This window comes from Narcine bancroftii, chromosome 12 (genome assembly GCF_036971445.1).
Source record: "Narcine bancroftii isolate sNarBan1 chromosome 12, sNarBan1.hap1, whole genome shotgun sequence".
NCBI lineage: Eukaryota > Metazoa > Chordata > Chondrichthyes > Torpediniformes > Narcinidae > Narcine > Narcine bancroftii.
Window position 1 is genome coordinate 9,737,211 of NC_091480.1, and position 18,889 is coordinate 9,756,099.

Genomic DNA, 18,889 nt, shown 5'->3' on the forward strand with positions numbered 1-18,889 from the left:
CATGGACTTGGTAGGGCTGAGAGGCCAGTTTCTGAACTGCTCAAATCCTGTGCCTTTTTTGAAAGATTCCACTGTTATTCATTCTCTTTGAAAATATTAGATACTATTCCCTCTCTTCAAGTTCAATTTTTTCATCTGACAACCAGACGAAACAATGTTTATCTAGACCAGACACGCAAAATTTCTACATAATAATCACACGCATACATAAAAATGTAATATAAAATAAATGTGCATAAATATTCTGGTGTAGCGTCGGCTACGCTGCTAACTGAAGGATCGCACAACCAGACGGGTTGAGTTCAGTGATTTATTGCAGGCTGCCCGGTTGGTCCTATACTCCCAGCCCAGACCTGGCTGAAAACTGCGCTGGGGGGCCCCGATGTCACTGGGGCGTCACGTGGGCCGCCAAGCGCGGGCTTCTGAGCCTGGTGCCGAGGTTGAGAAGAAACCCCCGACAGTGCCATTTTGGCCGGCTGTCCCGCTGCGTGCGTGACAAACAGGGCTGGTTCGCCTGCCTAATGGCGTACCGCCATACAACCCCCCCCCCCCCCAGAACTGGCGCCATTGTCCTTTTTTTTTGCCGGGCGGCCTCGCTTCTTGGGTTGGGCCATAACTACTGGTTCGGTGGGGTCGAGGTAGGCTGGCTTTAACCTGTCTGCCATAAACAGTTCCCTCTTACCACCGATGTCCAGTGTGAAAGTGAATCCTGAACGCTGGACGACTTTGTACGGCCCTTCGTATGGTCTTTGTAGAAGTGCTGTGGATGGGCCCTGCCTGATAAAAAGGTACTCTGTGGAGTACTGCTCTCTGGGGATGTAAGAGTCCCAAGTGCCGTGTCTGGGCAGCGGTGGTGGTGTGAAGGAATCCAACTGGTCCCGGAGGCGGGAGGTAGACAGTGCAGTGACTGTTGGGGGTTGTGAGGTGCATTGACGCACTCACCGGGTAGGGCTAACGGTGCACCGAAGACCAGCTTGGCAGATGACGACAGTAGGTGTTGAGCGGATGCCCAGGAGCACCCAAGGCAGCTCATTTACTCAATCGGGGCCAGCCTTAAGAGCTGACTTGAGGTGGTGGTGCAATCGCTCGACTCGCCCATTGGCCTATGGTTGATAGGCCGTGGTGTGATGTAGCTCGATCCCCAGCCTGTTGGCGAGCTGTGCCCAGAGCACAGAGGTGAACTGGGTGCTCCGATCACTGGTGAGGTGGTTCGGGACGCCGAAAACTGTTCAAAAGCGCTCAGGAGCAGGAGTCCGTGGAGGGATCTGGCATCAGGATCACCTCGGGCCAACGAGTGGTGTGGTCTACCACTGTGAAAAGGTTTACGGTTACCTTGAGAAACGGGTAAGGGTCCGATGATGTCCACATGTACGTGGCTGAACCGTTCCTGGACGAGTTCGAAATCTTGTACGGGCGCACTGGTGTGTGTGTGTGTGTGTACCTTGGAAAGCTGGCAATGAGTGCAGGTTCTGGCCCAGTCCGCAATCTACTTCTGAAGCTTGTGCCCAACAAAATGTTCTGCCACCATACGAACTGTGGACCTGATGGAAGGGTGGTCATGGATGTGGTGGAAGACTTGCCTGCACCACTGCTGGGGAACCACTGGTCGAGGGGTGCCCGTGGAGACATCGCACAGGACGGTTCCCTCACCGTGAGGAGTCAGGAGGTCCTGGAACCGCAGGCCCGTGATGGCATTCCTGAAGGCCTGCTTTTCCTCGTTGGACTTCTGGTCCTGGGCGAGCAGGTCGAAGTCGAGGCTGGGTGTCAGTGCGCAAATGGCCAGTCATGAGAGTGTGTTGGCGACCACGTTGTCTTTCCCCGCCTTGTGCCAAATGTCAGTGGTGAACTTCGACACGAAGGAGAGGTGACGCTGTTGGCGGGCCGAGCAGGAATCTCTTGCCATAGCGAGCGCCTGAGTGAGGGGTTTGTGGTCGGTAAAAATGGCACTCGCTCTTTGGAAATGATGCACTGCCAGGTACATGCCCAGCAACTCATGATTGAAAGCGCTATTCTTGTGCTCTGGCGCTCTGGCGGGCGAAGAAGTCGGCTAAAGGATGCCAATGGTTTCCACTGTCTGTTCACCTGCTGCTCCAGAACTGCACCGACGGCTGTGGCAGAGGCATCAATGGAGGGTGCCATATGCAGGTTGGTGCGTGGACGAGCAGGGTAGCCTTCGCGAGAGCATCTTTTGTGGCTTCGAATCCCCTGCTGGCCTCTGGAGTCCAGGTGTGTGCCTTGTCTTTGGCTGCGATGAGGGTGAAGAGTGGCTGCATGACGCGCGCAGCGCCTGGAATGAAGTGGTTATAGAAATTGACCATAGCCACGAACTCCCATAGCCCCTTTAGGTTGTCCAGGCGTTGGAACTCCCTAATTGCAGCAACCTTCGTAGCGGCAGGTGTGCCTCCTTCGGCTGTGATGGTACGGCCAAGGAATTGTATGGACTCTTTCCCGAAGTGGCACTTGGCCGGGTTGATTGTTAGGCCAAAGTTGGCCTGTCAGGAGAAGAGGGTGCGCAGGTGAGACTTGTGTTGTGCCAGGTTTCTGCTGGCGACAAAGATGACGTCCAGGTAAATGAATACGAAATTCAAATCCCTACCCACTGTATCCATAAGGTGCTGGAAGGTCTGGGTGGCATTCTTGAGCCCAAACAGCATGCGTAGGAACTCGAACAAGCCAAAGAGGGTGATGATGGCCGTTTTGGGTATGTTCTTGGGATGGACCAGGATTTGGAGAATACCCTCGCGTCATGTAGGTTGGCCGTAAAGTCTTGGATGTGAGGGATCGGGTAACGATCAGGTACTGTTGCGTCGTTAAGCCGTTGATAATCTCTGCAGGGGCGCCAGCTGCCGGAGGCTTTTTGGACCAGGTGGAGTGGTGAGGCCCAAGGACTGTCGGAGCTCGAATGATCCCCAGCTCCTGCAGATGCTAGAACTCTTCTTTCGCTATCTGGAGCTTATCTAGCTGGAGCCGGCGTGCCTTGGCATGGACCGGCGAGCCTTGAGTGGGAATGTAATGAAACACCCCATGGCGTGGTGAGGTGGCGGAGAACTGCGGTTTGAGGAGGGACGTGCTGACCATAGCCATCTGCGGCTGCTCTGTGCGGGAGGCGTTGAGGCAAACGGATTGGAAGGTATGGGGATCTACCAGTCGCCTTCCTCGAATGTCGACCAGGAGTCCGTTGGCGAGGAGGAAGTCGACACCCAGGATGATGGTTGGAAGGGATAAAATGGTGAACCTCCGCGAGAACTTCCCCTCCACGGAGGGGAGGTCCTTGAGGCTGGTTCTGGGACTTGATGGCTGTGGCATCAGATCTGTAATCTACAAGATATCCAAAATTAATCAACAATAATCTTTTCTGAGCCCATGCTGGTACTCAAATCAGGATTAGGTAAACCACATGAACCATTAAGGTGGTACAACTTTCAGAGTTGTTGTATCACAGCTGCAGTGATTCAGATTGAATCCTGACTTCCAGTGCTGTCTGTATGGAGTTTGCATGTTCCCTCTATAACTCTTTCTGTGGCTGCCTTTCATCCCAAAAGCAATCGGCTGTTAGGTTAATTGGTCCCTGTAATCTACCCTGAATGTAGCGGGGTGGAAGAAGTTCTATGGAAAGTAGTGAGGGAAAATTAGAGAGGCAATTAATTACTCTGAACCTTTTCAAAGGCTTAACTCTCCACCTTGTTATATTCATTCTTTACTAGTTCAGATTCCTGAATTTAAAAGTAGCTACATTTAAGATATCACATTCTATCAAAAAGTGGCTAGACTCACTCTAAATGGTTTTAGATTGTGGTGTGGTTTTACAGAATACAGCTTGACTTTGTGTCTCTCAGTAGAAGGTTAAGAATATTTTGTACTTTCATAGATATATATGATGATTAAGTGCTGTGAATTGTGTGTGTGTGTACTGTGTTCCGGAGAAACACTTCTGTCTGGTTGTATGTGAAGAGTCAGGTGATAATAAACTCAAACTTGAGATGGAAATGCTAAAATAAGTGTTTGCTGGGTCCAGCTCCCATGGCAAAGATGTACTAGTGCCAGCTCAAAGAGATGGAAATGGTATTTAACATTTTTTTTTAACCTCCATATCTTGGTGTTTTCCACTAAATAGAGAAAAATTACATGGTTTTGAGCTACTTGTTCTGTGCAATTGTTTGGGTTAAGGGCCTCTTTCAGTACACCTTTTTTTGTTAATGTCACTTCACAACATTTATGGTGTGACTTTTTTTGATAATACTAGCTGATCAAATTAACTCTCTTGCCTCCAAGCTACAATTCTGATTTAGTGCCAGCCTTGCATTCTGCTGTCCATTGTCACTGGCAGAAAACTAATTTTCCATTCATGTAATGACAGCGAGCACATTTATGGTGCTGTCTCCAAAGAAAATAAGTGGGTGTGGCATCACGTAATACCTGAATAGACTTCAGTTATTATGTGCCATTTAGATGTACAAATGAATAGTAGAGTGACACCCATGTTAATTTTTTTGGATGAATTCTCTAAGTAGAACTCGTGTTTCAATGCCTTTTGTTTTGACTATTGCAATCTACCTCAGATTCCTGGAACAAGCTATTCTAAATTTTCCATTCCTGTAGTAGGATTAATATACTCTACATTTATTAACACAGCTCTTATTTTTAATAAACAATTTGCCATATTTTCCCCCTCTTAACAACTCTGTCTTGGATACGAGTTTGTTGTTCATAGTTAGAATTTGTGTATTACCAACTCTTTTTTAAACTTCTGAAATTTGCTTCACTTGTTTTAAGTTCCATTCCAATCATTAAAGCCTCTCCAAGACAGACTTTCACATGGTCATCTCTGTAGAGTGCGTTGAGGGCGTACTTTATTGCCTTCAGTTAGGCCCCCAGTACAGGAAGCAGCAAAGTGCGACTCATGTTAATTGAATGGCAGGAAATCACCAGATTTAGTGGAAAAAAAAACTTGGCCAAAGCTTTTGTAGTGATTTGGACAAGTGTGGCTGCACAATGTCTATGGTGTCGGTGTTTGCCCGGCTAGTCGGTGCCTTTTGCTAATTTTTAAGAGTCTGGATACGGGGCAACTTTAAAGTTGAAAGGTAAAGTTCTTTTTTTTAAGATTAGAATATAAGAGCCTATATTTTCCTTCGCTTCATTTTTTCCTTATCACCCAGGAGTAACTGCATTTGGTGATCTTGATGTGGTTTCTCTAGGATTTGAGATCTTAAAGCATTACCGTACAGCTATCACTTTATGCGAGACGATATAATAGTTTATGGTCTACCTCCCCTGTGGGAATAGTGGAGTACTGTAATTATCCACTGAATATTTTCATGTTTGTTTGAAGGTGGATAGAAAATTTGATCTAATCCACTGGAGCGGTTCAGTGCAGATTACTACTTTAATACAAATTGCAGCAATTGGTGTAAAAGTGGGCAATTAAATGCTGTCTGTTTCAGTTTTTTTGTACACAGCAATAGGATTTAAGTGATGTATGTAGCAATGATCACAGTTTACACTGGTCGAGGCTAATTCCTTTGTAAAAACACAAAGCTGGAGAAACTCCGCTGGTCAAACGGTGTACTTTATATTACAGTAATAAAGATACATAACCAATATTTCAGGCTTGATCCCTTCAAGGTATGAAAAATAGGCGACAGACGCTGCTACAATAAAGGACATTATTTGACCAGTTGAGTTTGTGTTTTTACTTCAACCATGGTGTCTGCAGACTTTCATGTTTTACTTTTAATTCCCTTTATGCTGGGTGTAAGGATGGAAACTGACTGATGTCTTTTTGTAGCCGCCAATCAGTACTTCACGTCGATCAGATTCGGCCATATCTGTGCGGTCCCTGCACTCTGAATCAAGCATGTCTCTCCGATCTACGTTTTCTCTGCATGAAGAGGAAGATGAGCAGGTGTGAGCGCAGGGTGTCTGTGTTGGGAATTAGGAAGGTGTAAGGGAGAGAAAATAAACTGGGATGGGTATGGACGTGAACCTAAATTGCTCTCCGTGGAATGTGTTCTTTTATATGTACTTTTGAATATATTTTGTAAACCAAATAGAAATGATTCTTCAATTGTTGAGATGGGGTAAAATAGCAAAGTTGCATTGAAAATACTGCAAGCTTTTGCCTGCGCCAATGGGGTAATGCACAGCTTGCTCTGGGAAGACTATTGTTAAATAATTATTTGTCAGATTTTATTAGAATTTTCTACTTAACAAGTCCACTTCCAGATGAGAGAATCACAGAATGAATTGCTAGAAAAATGTTTGAAATGTAATTAAACTAATTTACCATTTCTAAGAAGCAAAATGTAGTTAAGAAATTGTCAACATGTTTCTCTAGTATAATAGTTGCCTCCTGTATATCATACGGTGATCACCTGTGTTTTACAACCTGCTCTTGTTCTTTCAGGAACTTTTAGTATTTGCTGAACAGCCTTCCATAAAGTTATGCTGCCAACTTTGTTGCAGTGTATTCAAGGACCCTGTCATCACAACCTGCGGAGTAAGCAAAGCAATTCTGCATTGATTTTGTAATTGTCTTTTAATGTTTATCAGCTTGTTCATGTTTGGGATCAATAGCTAATAATATTTTCAAGAAAATTTAGAAGTACAACACGGTAACAGGCCCTTCTGGCCCATGATGCCCAAATCAACCCCAGCACATTTTGAAGGAAACCAACACAAACACTAGGGAAATCTACAACTCCTTACAGAGAGTGCCGGATTTGAACTCTGGTCACTGGCGTTATAATAGCATCGCGGTAGCCATTATACTAACAGTGCCATCCAAATTTTGCTGTCAAATGGCTTGATAAATTACTGGCAGTAAAATTTTACATAAAATCCATTCACTGAGAAATGTACACTGTAGAATGCAGTACTCCATATTTTAAGGTGCAGTCCTAATGCTAAGCCCAGGAAAGGGTCAAATGGCAGAAATAACTTTCCTCTTAATACTGTTGTTGCACAACTGTGTCATGTGAGGATTCGTCTCAAATGAGCATCAGAATTTCTGATGCATGCCATTTTAAGGAAGTTTATACCCTGTCACAACTTGACCCAAGATCTAAATAGTGCTCTTTGATTTTTGCCACCTTCCTTTCTTTTTCAGTCTCTCCCTATTGGTATGATCTGCATCTTGATCTTGCCATGTACCACATTTAATCACTGTTCAATGGAATCCAGCTTTATTTCGTTAACCTTTTGTGTGGTGTGGATTGGAGGATTAAAGGCAAGGAATGCAGTGAATCATTCTTCTTAAGTACGTTCATAACAGGGTTCTTCAAAAAATGTTTTTTTTAAAAAAACAATTGTTAGCAGTAATTGTATTTTGATTAGTGCCTGAACTTAAAATGCTCATGGTAATATAAACATGCTATTTTACAATCCAGTGTTAAAGACCCTGCTCAGGAAGCTGTGAATTTTACTTATTGGCATGGAAAGTCCCTTTAACAGGAAGTAGGTGCGTTGGACATGACGTCCAAGTGGTGAATGTTTTTGCTGCAGCTGTGTACATTAGGAAGGAGAGGTGAATGTGTGCTGTCATAGAAATGAAGCTTGCAATCAGAATGCCAGGAGCCAGTGCTGGGAAAGCAAATTCAACTGTTTGTTTACTTCTGGAACTATTGAGGGATTTTACTCCAATGTGAGTGAATTATAGTTGGCTGATCTGAGAGGTTACCCTGTTTCACAGAGGTGGTATTTATTGTTTTCTTTATCAGGTCAGGAAGGAAATTCTTTCAGTGTATCGAGCTTTAGGATACAAAACATGTTGCTAGCCTAAACTGGTTTAATCCATGGCTTCATATTCTTGTTGATTTTTCCTTTAGTGGTGAATATTGTACTAAGTAACACTGGTGTTCTTTTTTTTTAAAAAACAGCATACATTTTGTAGAAGGTGCGCCTTGACATCTGGTAAGTTCCATCTTCAAGATTCACTTTATTGTCATAGAAATAAAACGGTGTCATATTACATGAAATTTCCTTTTGCCTGCTGCAAGGCAGACAGATTTGTCACCGGCAGGAATTGCCTAAGCGCCTCTTAGAGGGAGAAAAGCAAAAGAAAGGTCCCCCACCCCCACCCACCCCCAGAGTCACCTCCAGTGCTTCCGCAGCCGCAAAGAGTCCAGTCCATATAATTGACGACCCGAGCTCCAGATCCAAACCTCCGACATGGTCAGGGACACTCCAGCAGCCTCCGCACTTCCTCGCATCCTGGTTCAGATACCCGGTCCCCCTCCAGCCAGTTTGAGCCAGCCTCCAGGTATCTGCAGCCTGGCGCGAGTCTCCCAAAAGCAGTCTCCGGCAGCCAACTGGTTCCTCGCCTCGAGTCGCCAGCAGCCCACTGCATGCACTGGTCCCACAGCCACAGAGCCCCTTCACTGGAAAGCCGCCATGTTCACTGACCCTTCAGGTCATCTCCTCCACTTCTCCCTCTCAGATGGTGCATGATCTTCCCATCCTCTGATGCCCTGCTCCAGTCCTCCACTTCCCCGGAGACTGCGCCCCTCGTGGCTGCTGCCGATTAATAGGCGCCACCATCTTGGGCGCAGACCCGTGGTCATGGGGAATTCAACTAAAACCACTATCAGCTCCCTCAGTGAGTCATTCAAAGCCCGTGTGGAGCTGATGGCAGTCGACTGGACCCCACAGGAGCGCTGCATCTCCACTTCCCACTGGTCTGCACTAGTGACAGTGCTACCACTACATCGGCTCTGGCAGCACCACCCTCTTCATTAGTCTACACTTGGGCAGCATCGTTTACAGCGCCAGCGATCGGGACCGGGGTTCGAATCCATGCTCTCTGTAAGGAGTATGTACGTTCTCCCTATGTCTGCGTGGGCTTTCCCTGCAGGCTCCGGTTCTGAAGTACTGTACCTCACAAACATTCCTCACACCTGTAAATCGCACCTCTTGCAAGCCTCATTTGTGGTCACCACATCTTTATGTATTCCTCCTCACGAAGAAATTCAACAAAAGGCACTTCATAAAAATTTGCTCCAAATCTTACTAAAATGTTCACAACCCACTTTAAGATTAGCTTATAAATAATAAGCAAATCTTGCACCATTTTATTGTTAAGAAATTGTAAGCTTAAAACTTATTGTGCATAGTGTGTGAATGAAAATGTACTATGTCGGAGCGCCATCTTGAATTTTGCATCCTAGTTTGATAATTTATTTTGTGTGTGTTCCCAGAAAAGTGTCCTGTTGACAATGCTAAGCTGACAGTTGTAGTTAATAACATTGCTGTTGCGGAGCAGATTGGAGAGTTGTTCGTCCACTGTAAATATGGCTGCAAGCAAGTTTCCAATGGAAAGCCCGGAGCCTTTGAGGTTGACCCACGAGGATGTCCATTCACTGTTAAATTGAGCGGTCGAAAGTAAGTTGCACTTCATCTTAAACAGTGGCATATTTTCACTTGACAAGCTGCTTTTAAAAAGGCTTCTACAAAATGTGAATACATAAGTATCCCTTCAACAGTGAAGTGTATTATTTGGGAGTTATTTCATGGTTATTCATCCACTTCATTAGAAAATGTTGTCAATCTGTTTCTGTCGAGAAGAAATATCCCCATCAACCAGGTATGTGTAATTTCATACACCTGTCATTTGTTGGCTTTGGGTCTTACTATTGTTGCCTTGGGACTGTTCATGCCTTGTAATTTTCTATCTGTTTCTTTAGTTGAGACACAGCTTGAACACTGAAACCAAAAACTGTCACAAGGGAATACCCTGTTAATTGATATTGAGTTTTTGTAGATTAAGTAATTACATGCATTGATTGCTTGGTCATTCGTTCAACTGAAGTTAGAAAGGATAATTTTGATTTAAATTTTATAATGCTCCCACATCTTCAATAAGACTGAAGACTCAGCTGTGGAAAAAGTAGCTGCAATTCACATCCTGCTGCAGCTGTTATCAGTGGGCACGAGAAATTGGATTATGGAGACATTAATTAGCTTAAGCAAAAATCAATCTGCTGGAGGGTCAGAACTCTTCAGGACCTGCCAGCAAATTCTACTTTCCCTCCTGATTCTAGCATCAGCCGTCCCTCCTGCATCTCCATTAAGCACAAACTTGTTATCAAAGGTTTAAATAGATTTTCATTGATCTAAAATACATACTCTGGGGGGAAAAAAGCTTGCAAAGTGCTACTTTTTATTTTCTTTGAACAAACCTGAATGAGAATATCCTCTCAAGATGGTCCACTTCAGCAAATATCCAAGTATGTGTCTGATTTATTCCTGACTCAAGTCCAGAAGGGGAATGGGGTCAATATGCAGCGCAGCACATAACCTAGACCAGTCATTCTCAATGGGGTCATACCCCCTCCCTGCTGGGGGCCACAACACATTTGGGGGGCCCATGGAATCAATGATTTTTTTATTTAGTCAGTAGGAGAAATCTATGGAAGAAACCAACTAAACTTGACTGCTACACAGGGAACTTTGAGTAGTCCTAAGGGAGCCATAGGTTTAACAAAAAAAGTTAAGAATGGCTGACCGAAATGTCAGATTTGCACTGAGGGATGGCCCCATTGTCCAGGTGCTGTCTTTGGAATAAAACCTAAAGCTGTTTCAGGTGTAAGTAGGATCAGGGAGAGTACCCACTGAAACATGTGCTTTGGTCAGACTTCTTGTTACTGGGATCTTCAGAGTGTGTGAATGAGGGTTCACGCAATATAATTTCACAGGTTTTTTTCTTGTATTTCAATATTAATGTGTAATTCTTTTTCTAATTGGCCTTTTATTTTTAATATTTTTTTGTTAAATTGAGCTTTGTCTCATTAGAAAACTGCCTTTTACTTTTGTAATTTGGGAAGTTTTATATTTGTGGTGAATTTCGATGACTCCTTTTTACACGGAAAAGAGTGAAACATTGATAACAAAATCATGAATGACCAGCAATTGATTACGTTAGTTTTTTTGGTTACGAAAAAAACATCTTAACAGAATATTTTGCCTTTTTACAGAGATCACGAGGGCAGCTGTGATTACAGGCCAGTTCATTGTCCGAACAATCCAAGTTGCCCCCCACTTCTAAAAATGAATCTTGATTCCCACCTTAAACAATGTGAACACATCAAATGCCCCCACTCCAAATACGGGTAAGTATTGCAGAAATCTACTTGCAAAATATCACTTCTTTCTTTGATGTCTTTTAATAAACTAGTTTGTGATTCCCGTAGAATTAAATCATGTTTTCGTGCTGCGATTAGTGCAATGCTATTAGAGCGCCAGCGACTGGGCTCAAATCCGGCGCTGTCTGTCAGGAGTTTGTACGTTCACTCTGTGTTTGTTTCCTCTCATGCTTGAAAGATTTGGGTTTGTACGTTAATTGGTAACATGGGTATATTTGGACAGCATGGGCTCATGGGCCAGAAGGCCTTGTTACCCTACTGTATCTCTAAATTAAAAATAAAGTTATTTTGTAAAACTGGGATTCTAATGGCTTTTTTAATTTCTACAAAGGAGGGATAACAATTTTTCAGAGCAAAAAAGAACCAAAAATTAGTCTTTAATATTTTGTAAAAGCATTTTCTCAAAGCAGTTAGTAACATTGTCTGTCATTGTTATCCCTTCCCTTTCTAACCACCTCCCCCCCCCTCAAAAATCAGGTGTGTATTTGTAGGGAATCAGGACACCTACGAAGCCCATCTGGAGGCGTGCAAGTTTGAGGGCCTGAAGGAGTTCCTGCAGCAGACAGATGATCGTTTCCATGAGATGCAAGTGGGACTGGCTCAAAAGGATCAAGAGATTGCCTTTCTTCGGTCAATGCTGGGGAAACTCTCTGAAAAACTTGACCAGGTGGAGAAGTCACTGGAACTGAAATTTGGTATGTGGAGATACTGGTTTCAAATGCAATAATTTGGCTTTAGTCCATGTGCGAGACTATCAACCATTGATTGAACACTCCTCCTTTAATTCCATTGACTAGAATGGCACGTAGACTTTTTCTCAAATAACTATAACAAACGCTTCATTATGGTTCCAGCATTATCTTCTGATGTGCTCTCTAGCAGCAAAATAATGCAATATACAGAGAAGAGTGCAGCATGGGGACAGGCCTTTCAGCCCACTCTGTCTGTGCTAAACTAAACTACAGTTCTACTATCTGTTCATGATGCATATTCCTCTCATCCCAGCACATTCATTCAAGATTCCTTTATTGTCACGTAATAGTGCAGAACATGTAATATTACGAGAAAAGGAGTCACCAGTAATGTCGCCTGGCAATAAGAAAGAAAGGGAAGCAAAAGAGAGTCTGTTCAGAGTCACTAAAGGTTTTTTCAGGTGGCCAGAATATCCCGATGTAAAGCCGCATATTCTACCTGTATGCGGCTCTTGGGGTACCCACCTGAAAGAGCTGGAGGCGCCTCTGAGGCGCACTTTCTAACCCTCCTCTGGGAAGGATAATCGCCGGAGCACTAAAGACCCCCTAGGCACCTAACACAGCCTCCTGAAAGCGGCTGCTAAGGGGCAGGCTGGTGACACCATCAGCCCGAGACGCTTGGCGCGAATTTGGAAACACAGTGTGCAGGCAGGGTATTGCCAAGGATTTGACGTATCTCATTCTGATCACAGAAAGGCTGAAACCATCATCAGTATTTCTCTTGCCTGCTCCGGGTCCACCATAATCCTGTGTTCCTTCTGCTTCTCCTTCATCGCGCTTCGTGTCAGTGGGTGGGAGTACAGCTACAGTGGATAGGAGCCGGAGTGTGCTCCGAGATGTCTCCTGTGCAAATGTCACTTTCAGGTGGACAGCGCAGCGCTTTCAGGGCTGCCTCCTGAATGACGATTCCAAAGCTCTGCATCTGCTTCTGCAGTCGCATTCTTGGCAGAGAATGCACCTGAAGGCGGCTTAAGTGTCCGTGAGTTCACCTCCAGCACTCCCACTCCCTCTATAGCCACACAGACTCCTATTTGATTCAACAGCAGTCAGAGCTCCAGATCCAAACCTCCAACACGACCAGGAAGCCTTCAGTGCCCGAGGTCCTTTGGGAGCTCTTCTTCCCCTCGGCACCCTCTTGAATCCTGGCTCGCATACCTGATTCCCATGAGTCAGTTACCAGCAGCCCGCAGTGTGGGTCCTGCAGCTGCCATGACCACCTTCCCTATTCATGTGTTCCAGGCGCCCACCACTCTGCATTTATTTTTAATTCTTTAAACTTTCTCTCCCTCTCCTTAAATACATCCTTGAGTATGTGACATATTGACCCTAGGTAAAAGGTTCTGACTACCCTATCAACTCCTCTAAACCAGACAGGAGCTAGGCAAATTTCTTCTGTACCTTTTTCAAAGCCTCTATCAATCCACAGTTGTTTCAAAGAATGTATAAATGTTTAGTAAATTATTTTTCTATTAAGTAATTGTCAGCATCAAGTTTAAATCTCATTGCTGCTGTGCATATTCCTGGTTCCTGAGAGAGACTCTCAGTATGTTTGCAAGTTTAGTCAGTATAGTATTACAGCAAAATACATTTTCCTTTCTTTAATGGGGAGAAAAAAGAAAGATGCAAATGGTTTGAAAGACATCTTGTCGGTCTTAATTGTGAATAAAATAGAAAGGAAAGAAATAGATTCCTTTATAAAAAAAGTGATCTGATTATTCTTCGGAAGGCTAGTTTATCAGTTCACTGGCATGCGTTGCTTTGATCAGAGTTTAGGAAAGGGTTGTCGCTACATTTGCACAGCCTGGATTTGGCTTGTGCTTGTAGGGCCTGGCCAGAAATGGTCTTAAGATGGGGATAGGACTACAGGCAGATACACACAAAAATTGCTCCCACACTGCCTCCATTGAAGTGCAATCCATTAACATCCACTTGCATCTTATTCAAAGCAGCATGCTCTTTTATTCAGCAAATTCTGTACTTTTTACATGGAAAATATAAGCACCCTATCCATTTTATTATGGTCTTAAACCAATGAAACCGAATGCATCGACTGGTAAATGCACAAGAAGTTGAAAACAAGATTGTAGTTTGAAGTTACAAACCACCTTTCATGCTCCAAGAGTTAGGAGCGTTATCAAACTCAAGCACTTGGGCACGTGGTTTGTAATATGTTTATGGTGGACTTTACATGCATTAATTATTGTGGAGTCTGATTTGAAACTTGTGTTATTGTTTTAGATGTTTTGGATGAAAACCAAAGTAAACTCAGTGAGGACCTCATGGAATTCCGCAGAGATACCTCAATGCTCAGTGTAAGACTTGGTTTCCTCATGTCCAGCTGTAACTGGAGTTGCGAATAACTCATTTGCCTGCAGCCTCAAGTTTATTTGTTTATGCAAGACCATCCATACTTCTGGGAAACAAGGATGTTTGTTTTCTGGATGTAGTACAGATGGCGTATCCTGATAATGTTGGGATTCCTGGCAGTATAGGCAGCATTGGAGTTCAAAACACATCTTGAAAGTTTACTTGCAAAAAACATGGAAAGATGAAAAACAGGACAGTAAACATTTGGTTCCTATTTCCTTAAATTGTCCAGTTGTCAATCCATGCTTAACATAAATCTCACACCATCTGCTTTATTCTTGAAAGTTCAGTATGTTGTAAATTAATGTCCATAAGTTTTATGAAATGTAATTTCATTGCTTGCTCTGAATTAATTCCATTGTTGCGTAGAGTTCCCTTCATGAGTAGTTTTTATTTTTACAGTTCATACTGTAGTTCCTTTAAGATACTAGAACTAAAATTTTTGCACAGGCATACATGCAGAAACTATGATTGTTGACCAACTACGCACGGTTCGTATAGCAGTTTAATTTTTTAATTTAGACATAAAGCTCAATAACAGGCCATTTCAGCCTACTAGTCCATGCTGCCCAATTTATACCCCATTAACCTACACCCTTGGTACGTTTTGAATGGTGGGAGGAAACCAGAGCCCCTGGAGAAAACCAATGCAAACACGGGGAGAACATACAAACTCCTTACAGACAGTGCAGGATTCGAACTCCAGTCCGGTCACAATGGCTGATGCTCTAAAGGTGTTGCGCTAACTGCTACATTAGTGCAATGTTGTTACATCGCCAGTGGTCGGGACAAGGGTTCGAATTCCACGCTGTCTGTAAGGAGTTTGTATGTTCTTCCCTTGTCTGGGTTTCCTCCGGGTGCTCCAGTTTCCTCCCACCCTTCAAAACATATTGGGGTTGTAAGTCAATTTGGCGGCACGAGTTCATGGACTGAAAGTTGCATTTAAATTTTTGGTAAAAACTCAAATGAGTGACCTCCCACCCAGAGTCAGACTGTTTGAAGTACCCTAACTGACAATATTCTATTTTATGTACACTTAAATTTGAAGTCAGGATTTTCAAGAAGTAATTTGAAAGTACGCTGACCATCTGTATCACAGTCTGGTATGGGGACACTAAAGCCCTCCAAAAGTTAGTGGACACAGCCCAGGGCATCACATCCCACTATTAATTACATCTACAGGGAATGCTATTGTCGGAGAGCAGCACCAATCATCAAAGACCCTCACCACTCAGCACATGCTCTGTTCTTGCTGCTGTCATCAGGAAAGAGGTATCGCCACCACAAGACTCGCACCACCAGGTTTAGGAACAGCTGTTAACCCTCCACCATCAGACTCCTCAATAACAAACTCAATCAGGGACACATTTAAGGACTTACTTGTGCACTTTATTGATTTTCTTTTTTATTCTCTGGATATTGCACAGTCAGTTTGTTTACATTTGTTATCTGTTTACAGTTCTTTGCTTACAATCTTTACGCTGTGTACAGTTTATTTTTGCACTGCCAATTAGTGGTAATTCTGCCATGCCCGTAAGACCATGAATCTCAGGATTGTATGTGATGTCATATATGTGCTCTGACAATAAATCTGAAATCTGATTATCAAAGTGTCAGCATGTACTATTCATGTACTGTTGCTTAATGATGCAAGTCCAGTGCTCCCATAACTTGGAGAGATGCAAAAGCTGCAGATGTCGGAATCTCAAGCAAACAAAGAATTGCTGGACGCATAGCATCAATGGGTCAAAAGTTGGTCCATTTTTTGGGTGTGAAGCTTTATTGAAATGTCCACGATTTAGTTTCTTCAACTGGAGATTAAATGCAGCATGCTGCAAAATCCACAGATCCAATTGTCAGCAACTCCTGTGACAAGATTCCATATTTTGTGTTATTGTGTATTGTGCTTTATTGCATGACCTTTCGTTAATGTGAATTTTATTTCATTATAGGATGAACTTTCACATATCAACGCCAGGTTAAACATGGGAATCCTGGGTTGTAAGTATTTCCTTCAAATAGCTCATTGCTGTCCCTTCTCTCAAGATGCACCCAGTCACAAAATAGATTTCCGTGCAACCAGTGGGAACCAAATACAGTAAAACCCTTGGTATCCAGATTTCAAGCAACCGGCAAAAAAAAAATCAAAGAAATTAAATTTAAAAAATAGAATTAAAATAATAGGTAAAAAAATACCTAAGTGTAAAATTGTAAATGTTCTCTGAAGTAACACATAAACCTTTGGTAATGATGGGAGCAAATATTCAGCCAGCGGAGCGCCTTGGTCGGGCTTTACTTGTAGCAACTGTTTGAATAAAGTTGCATGAAACAGCAATGACGTCGCCCAGAATGAAGAGCTGTTTGATGGTGCTTGGCATTGGGGTGACTCTCTTAAAGTGTCTGCTTATCTCTGCTTAGCAAGACTTGCCCTGGTTAGAGGCTTTATCTGTAAACTTGGGGGAGGTGGGGGTTAATTGTCTATAATACTATTGTTCATTTTTTTGGGCGACTCTGTGGAGAGGGAGGAATCTGCAGATGCAGTGACGGTTAAATGTTTTCAAAGAATGTGACTGGTAAAAGAGTAAAATGCTTTAAGGTTTATATAATGAATTCATGCAAGTGAAGTTTGTTCAATACAATTATGGTATTATATTTTTTGTCTTTTAAACTGTTTATTCTTTTTTTAAAATTTTTTTTATTTTTCACACCATAAATCACATTAGCCATGATACACACTTTTTCCTTTTTACACATATACAGTGACATTTTCTCCCCCCCCCCTCCTCCCAACCCACCCCCCCCTCCCATCCATTTAAGGTATACAATCTAGAATACATTAAACCAGTCAGATAATGTTGTCACTCAACAAAAATACACCAGAAATTCTACTGAGTCCATTCTTTTCTTTCCTTCTCCTTCCATCAACTTAGGTAATGATTGTCCCCGGTAGGTTTTCGCTATTGTATTTAATGTAAGGCTCCCATATTTGTTCGAATATTTCAATATTATTTCTTAAACTATATGTAATTTTTTCTAATGGAATACATTTATTCATTTCTATATACCATTGTTGTATTTTCAGATTATCTTCCAATTTCCAGGTTAACATAATACATTTTTTTGCTACGGCTAGAGCTACCTTAACAAATCTTTTTTGTGCATCCTCCAAATCAATTCCAAATTCTTTGTTTTTTATGTTACTTAGGAGAAAGATCTCTGGATTCTTTGGTATATTGTTTTCTGTTATTTTATTTAATATCTGATTGAGATCTTCCCAAAATTTTTCTACTTTCTCACATGTCCAGATTGCATGAATTGTTGTTCCCATTTCTTTTTTACATCGAAAACATCTATCAGATACTGTTGGGTCCCATTTATTTAACTTTTGAGGTGTAATGTATAGTCTGTGTATCCAGTTATATTGTATCATACGTAGCCTCGTATTTATTGTATTTCTCATCGTTCCAGAACATAATTTCTCCCATGTTTCCTTTTTTATCTTTATATTTAAATCTTGTTCCCATTTTTGTTTAGTTTTACCATTTGTTTCCTCATTCTCCTTTTCTTGCAGTTTAATATACATATTTGTTATAAATCTTTTGATTAACATTGTATCTGTAATCACATATTCAAGGTTACTTCCCTCTGGCAAACTCAAACTGCTTCCTAATTTATCCTTCAAGTAGGATCTCAATTGGTAATATGCCAGTGCTGTATCTCCAGTTATATTGGACTTATCTCTCATTTGTTCAAAGGATAAGAATCTATTTCCTGAAAAACAATTTTCTACTCTTTTAATCCCTTTTTTTTCCCATTCTCTAAAGGAAAGGTTATCTATTGTAAAAGGGAGTAACTTGTTTTGTGTCAATATTAGTTTTGGTAATTGATAATTTGTTTTATTTCTTTCTACATGAATCTTCTTCCAAATATTGAGGAGATGATGTAATACTGGAGAACTTCTATGTTGTACCAATTTTTCATCCCATTTATATAATATGTGTTCAGGTATCTTTTCCCCTATTTTATCTAATTCTAATCTCGTCCAATCTGGCTTTTCCCTTGTTTGATAAAAATCTGATAGGTATCTTAATTGTGCGGCTCTATAATAATTTTTAAAGTTTGGCAGTTGTAAGCCTCCTTGTTTATACCATTCTGTTAATTTATCTAGTGCTATCCTCGGTTTCCCCCCTCTCCATAAAAATTTCCTTATTATTTTCTTCAACTCCTTGAAGAATTTTTCTGTCAGTTGTATTGGCAATGCCTGAAATAAGTATAATATCCTTGGAAAAATGTTCATTTTAATACAGTTTATCCTTCCTATTAGTGTTAGTGGTAAATCTTTCCAATGCTCTAAATCGTCCTGTAATTTTTTCATTAGTGGATAATAATTGAGTTTATATAGTTGGCCGAGATTTTTGTTTATTTGTACACCTGGGTATCTTATTGCCTGCATTTGCCATCTAAATGGAGATTCCTTCTTAAATTTTGAGAAATCCGCATTATTCATAGGCATTGCTTCACTTTTATTTACGTTTATCTTGTAACCCGACACTTCTCCATATTCCTTCAATTTCTTATATAATTCTTTTATTGATAGTTCTGGTTCTGTTAAGTACACTATAACATCATCCGCAA

At 42.1% G+C, this 18,889-nt stretch overlaps 1 protein-coding gene across 3 annotated transcripts in view; it reads left to right on the plus strand.

Annotated features, from left to right (window-relative positions):
- traf7 (TNF receptor-associated factor 7) overlaps positions 1 to 18,889 on the plus strand; it is a 56,179-nt gene that overhangs the window by 19,274 nt on the left and 18,016 nt on the right. The window contains exons 1-9 of one of the 3 annotated variants that reach the window (XM_069907333.1): positions 4,970 to 5,081; positions 5,786 to 5,902; positions 6,404 to 6,496; positions 7,875 to 7,908; positions 9,192 to 9,375; positions 10,968 to 11,102; positions 11,613 to 11,830; positions 14,126 to 14,199; positions 16,207 to 16,255. In XM_069907333.1, the coding sequence (XP_069763434.1) occupies positions 5,855 to 5,902; positions 6,404 to 6,496; positions 7,875 to 7,908; positions 9,192 to 9,375; positions 10,968 to 11,102; positions 11,613 to 11,830; positions 14,126 to 14,199; positions 16,207 to 16,255 (835 nt within the window). In that variant the 5' untranslated portion in view covers positions 4,970 to 5,081; positions 5,786 to 5,854. Of the gene's footprint in view, positions 1 to 4,969; positions 5,082 to 5,785; positions 5,903 to 6,403; positions 6,497 to 7,874; positions 7,909 to 9,191; positions 9,376 to 10,967; positions 11,103 to 11,612; positions 11,831 to 14,125; positions 14,200 to 16,206; positions 16,256 to 18,889 lie in introns of those variants that run through there. The other 2 variants (XM_069907331.1, XM_069907332.1) reach the window with 2 other exon arrangements.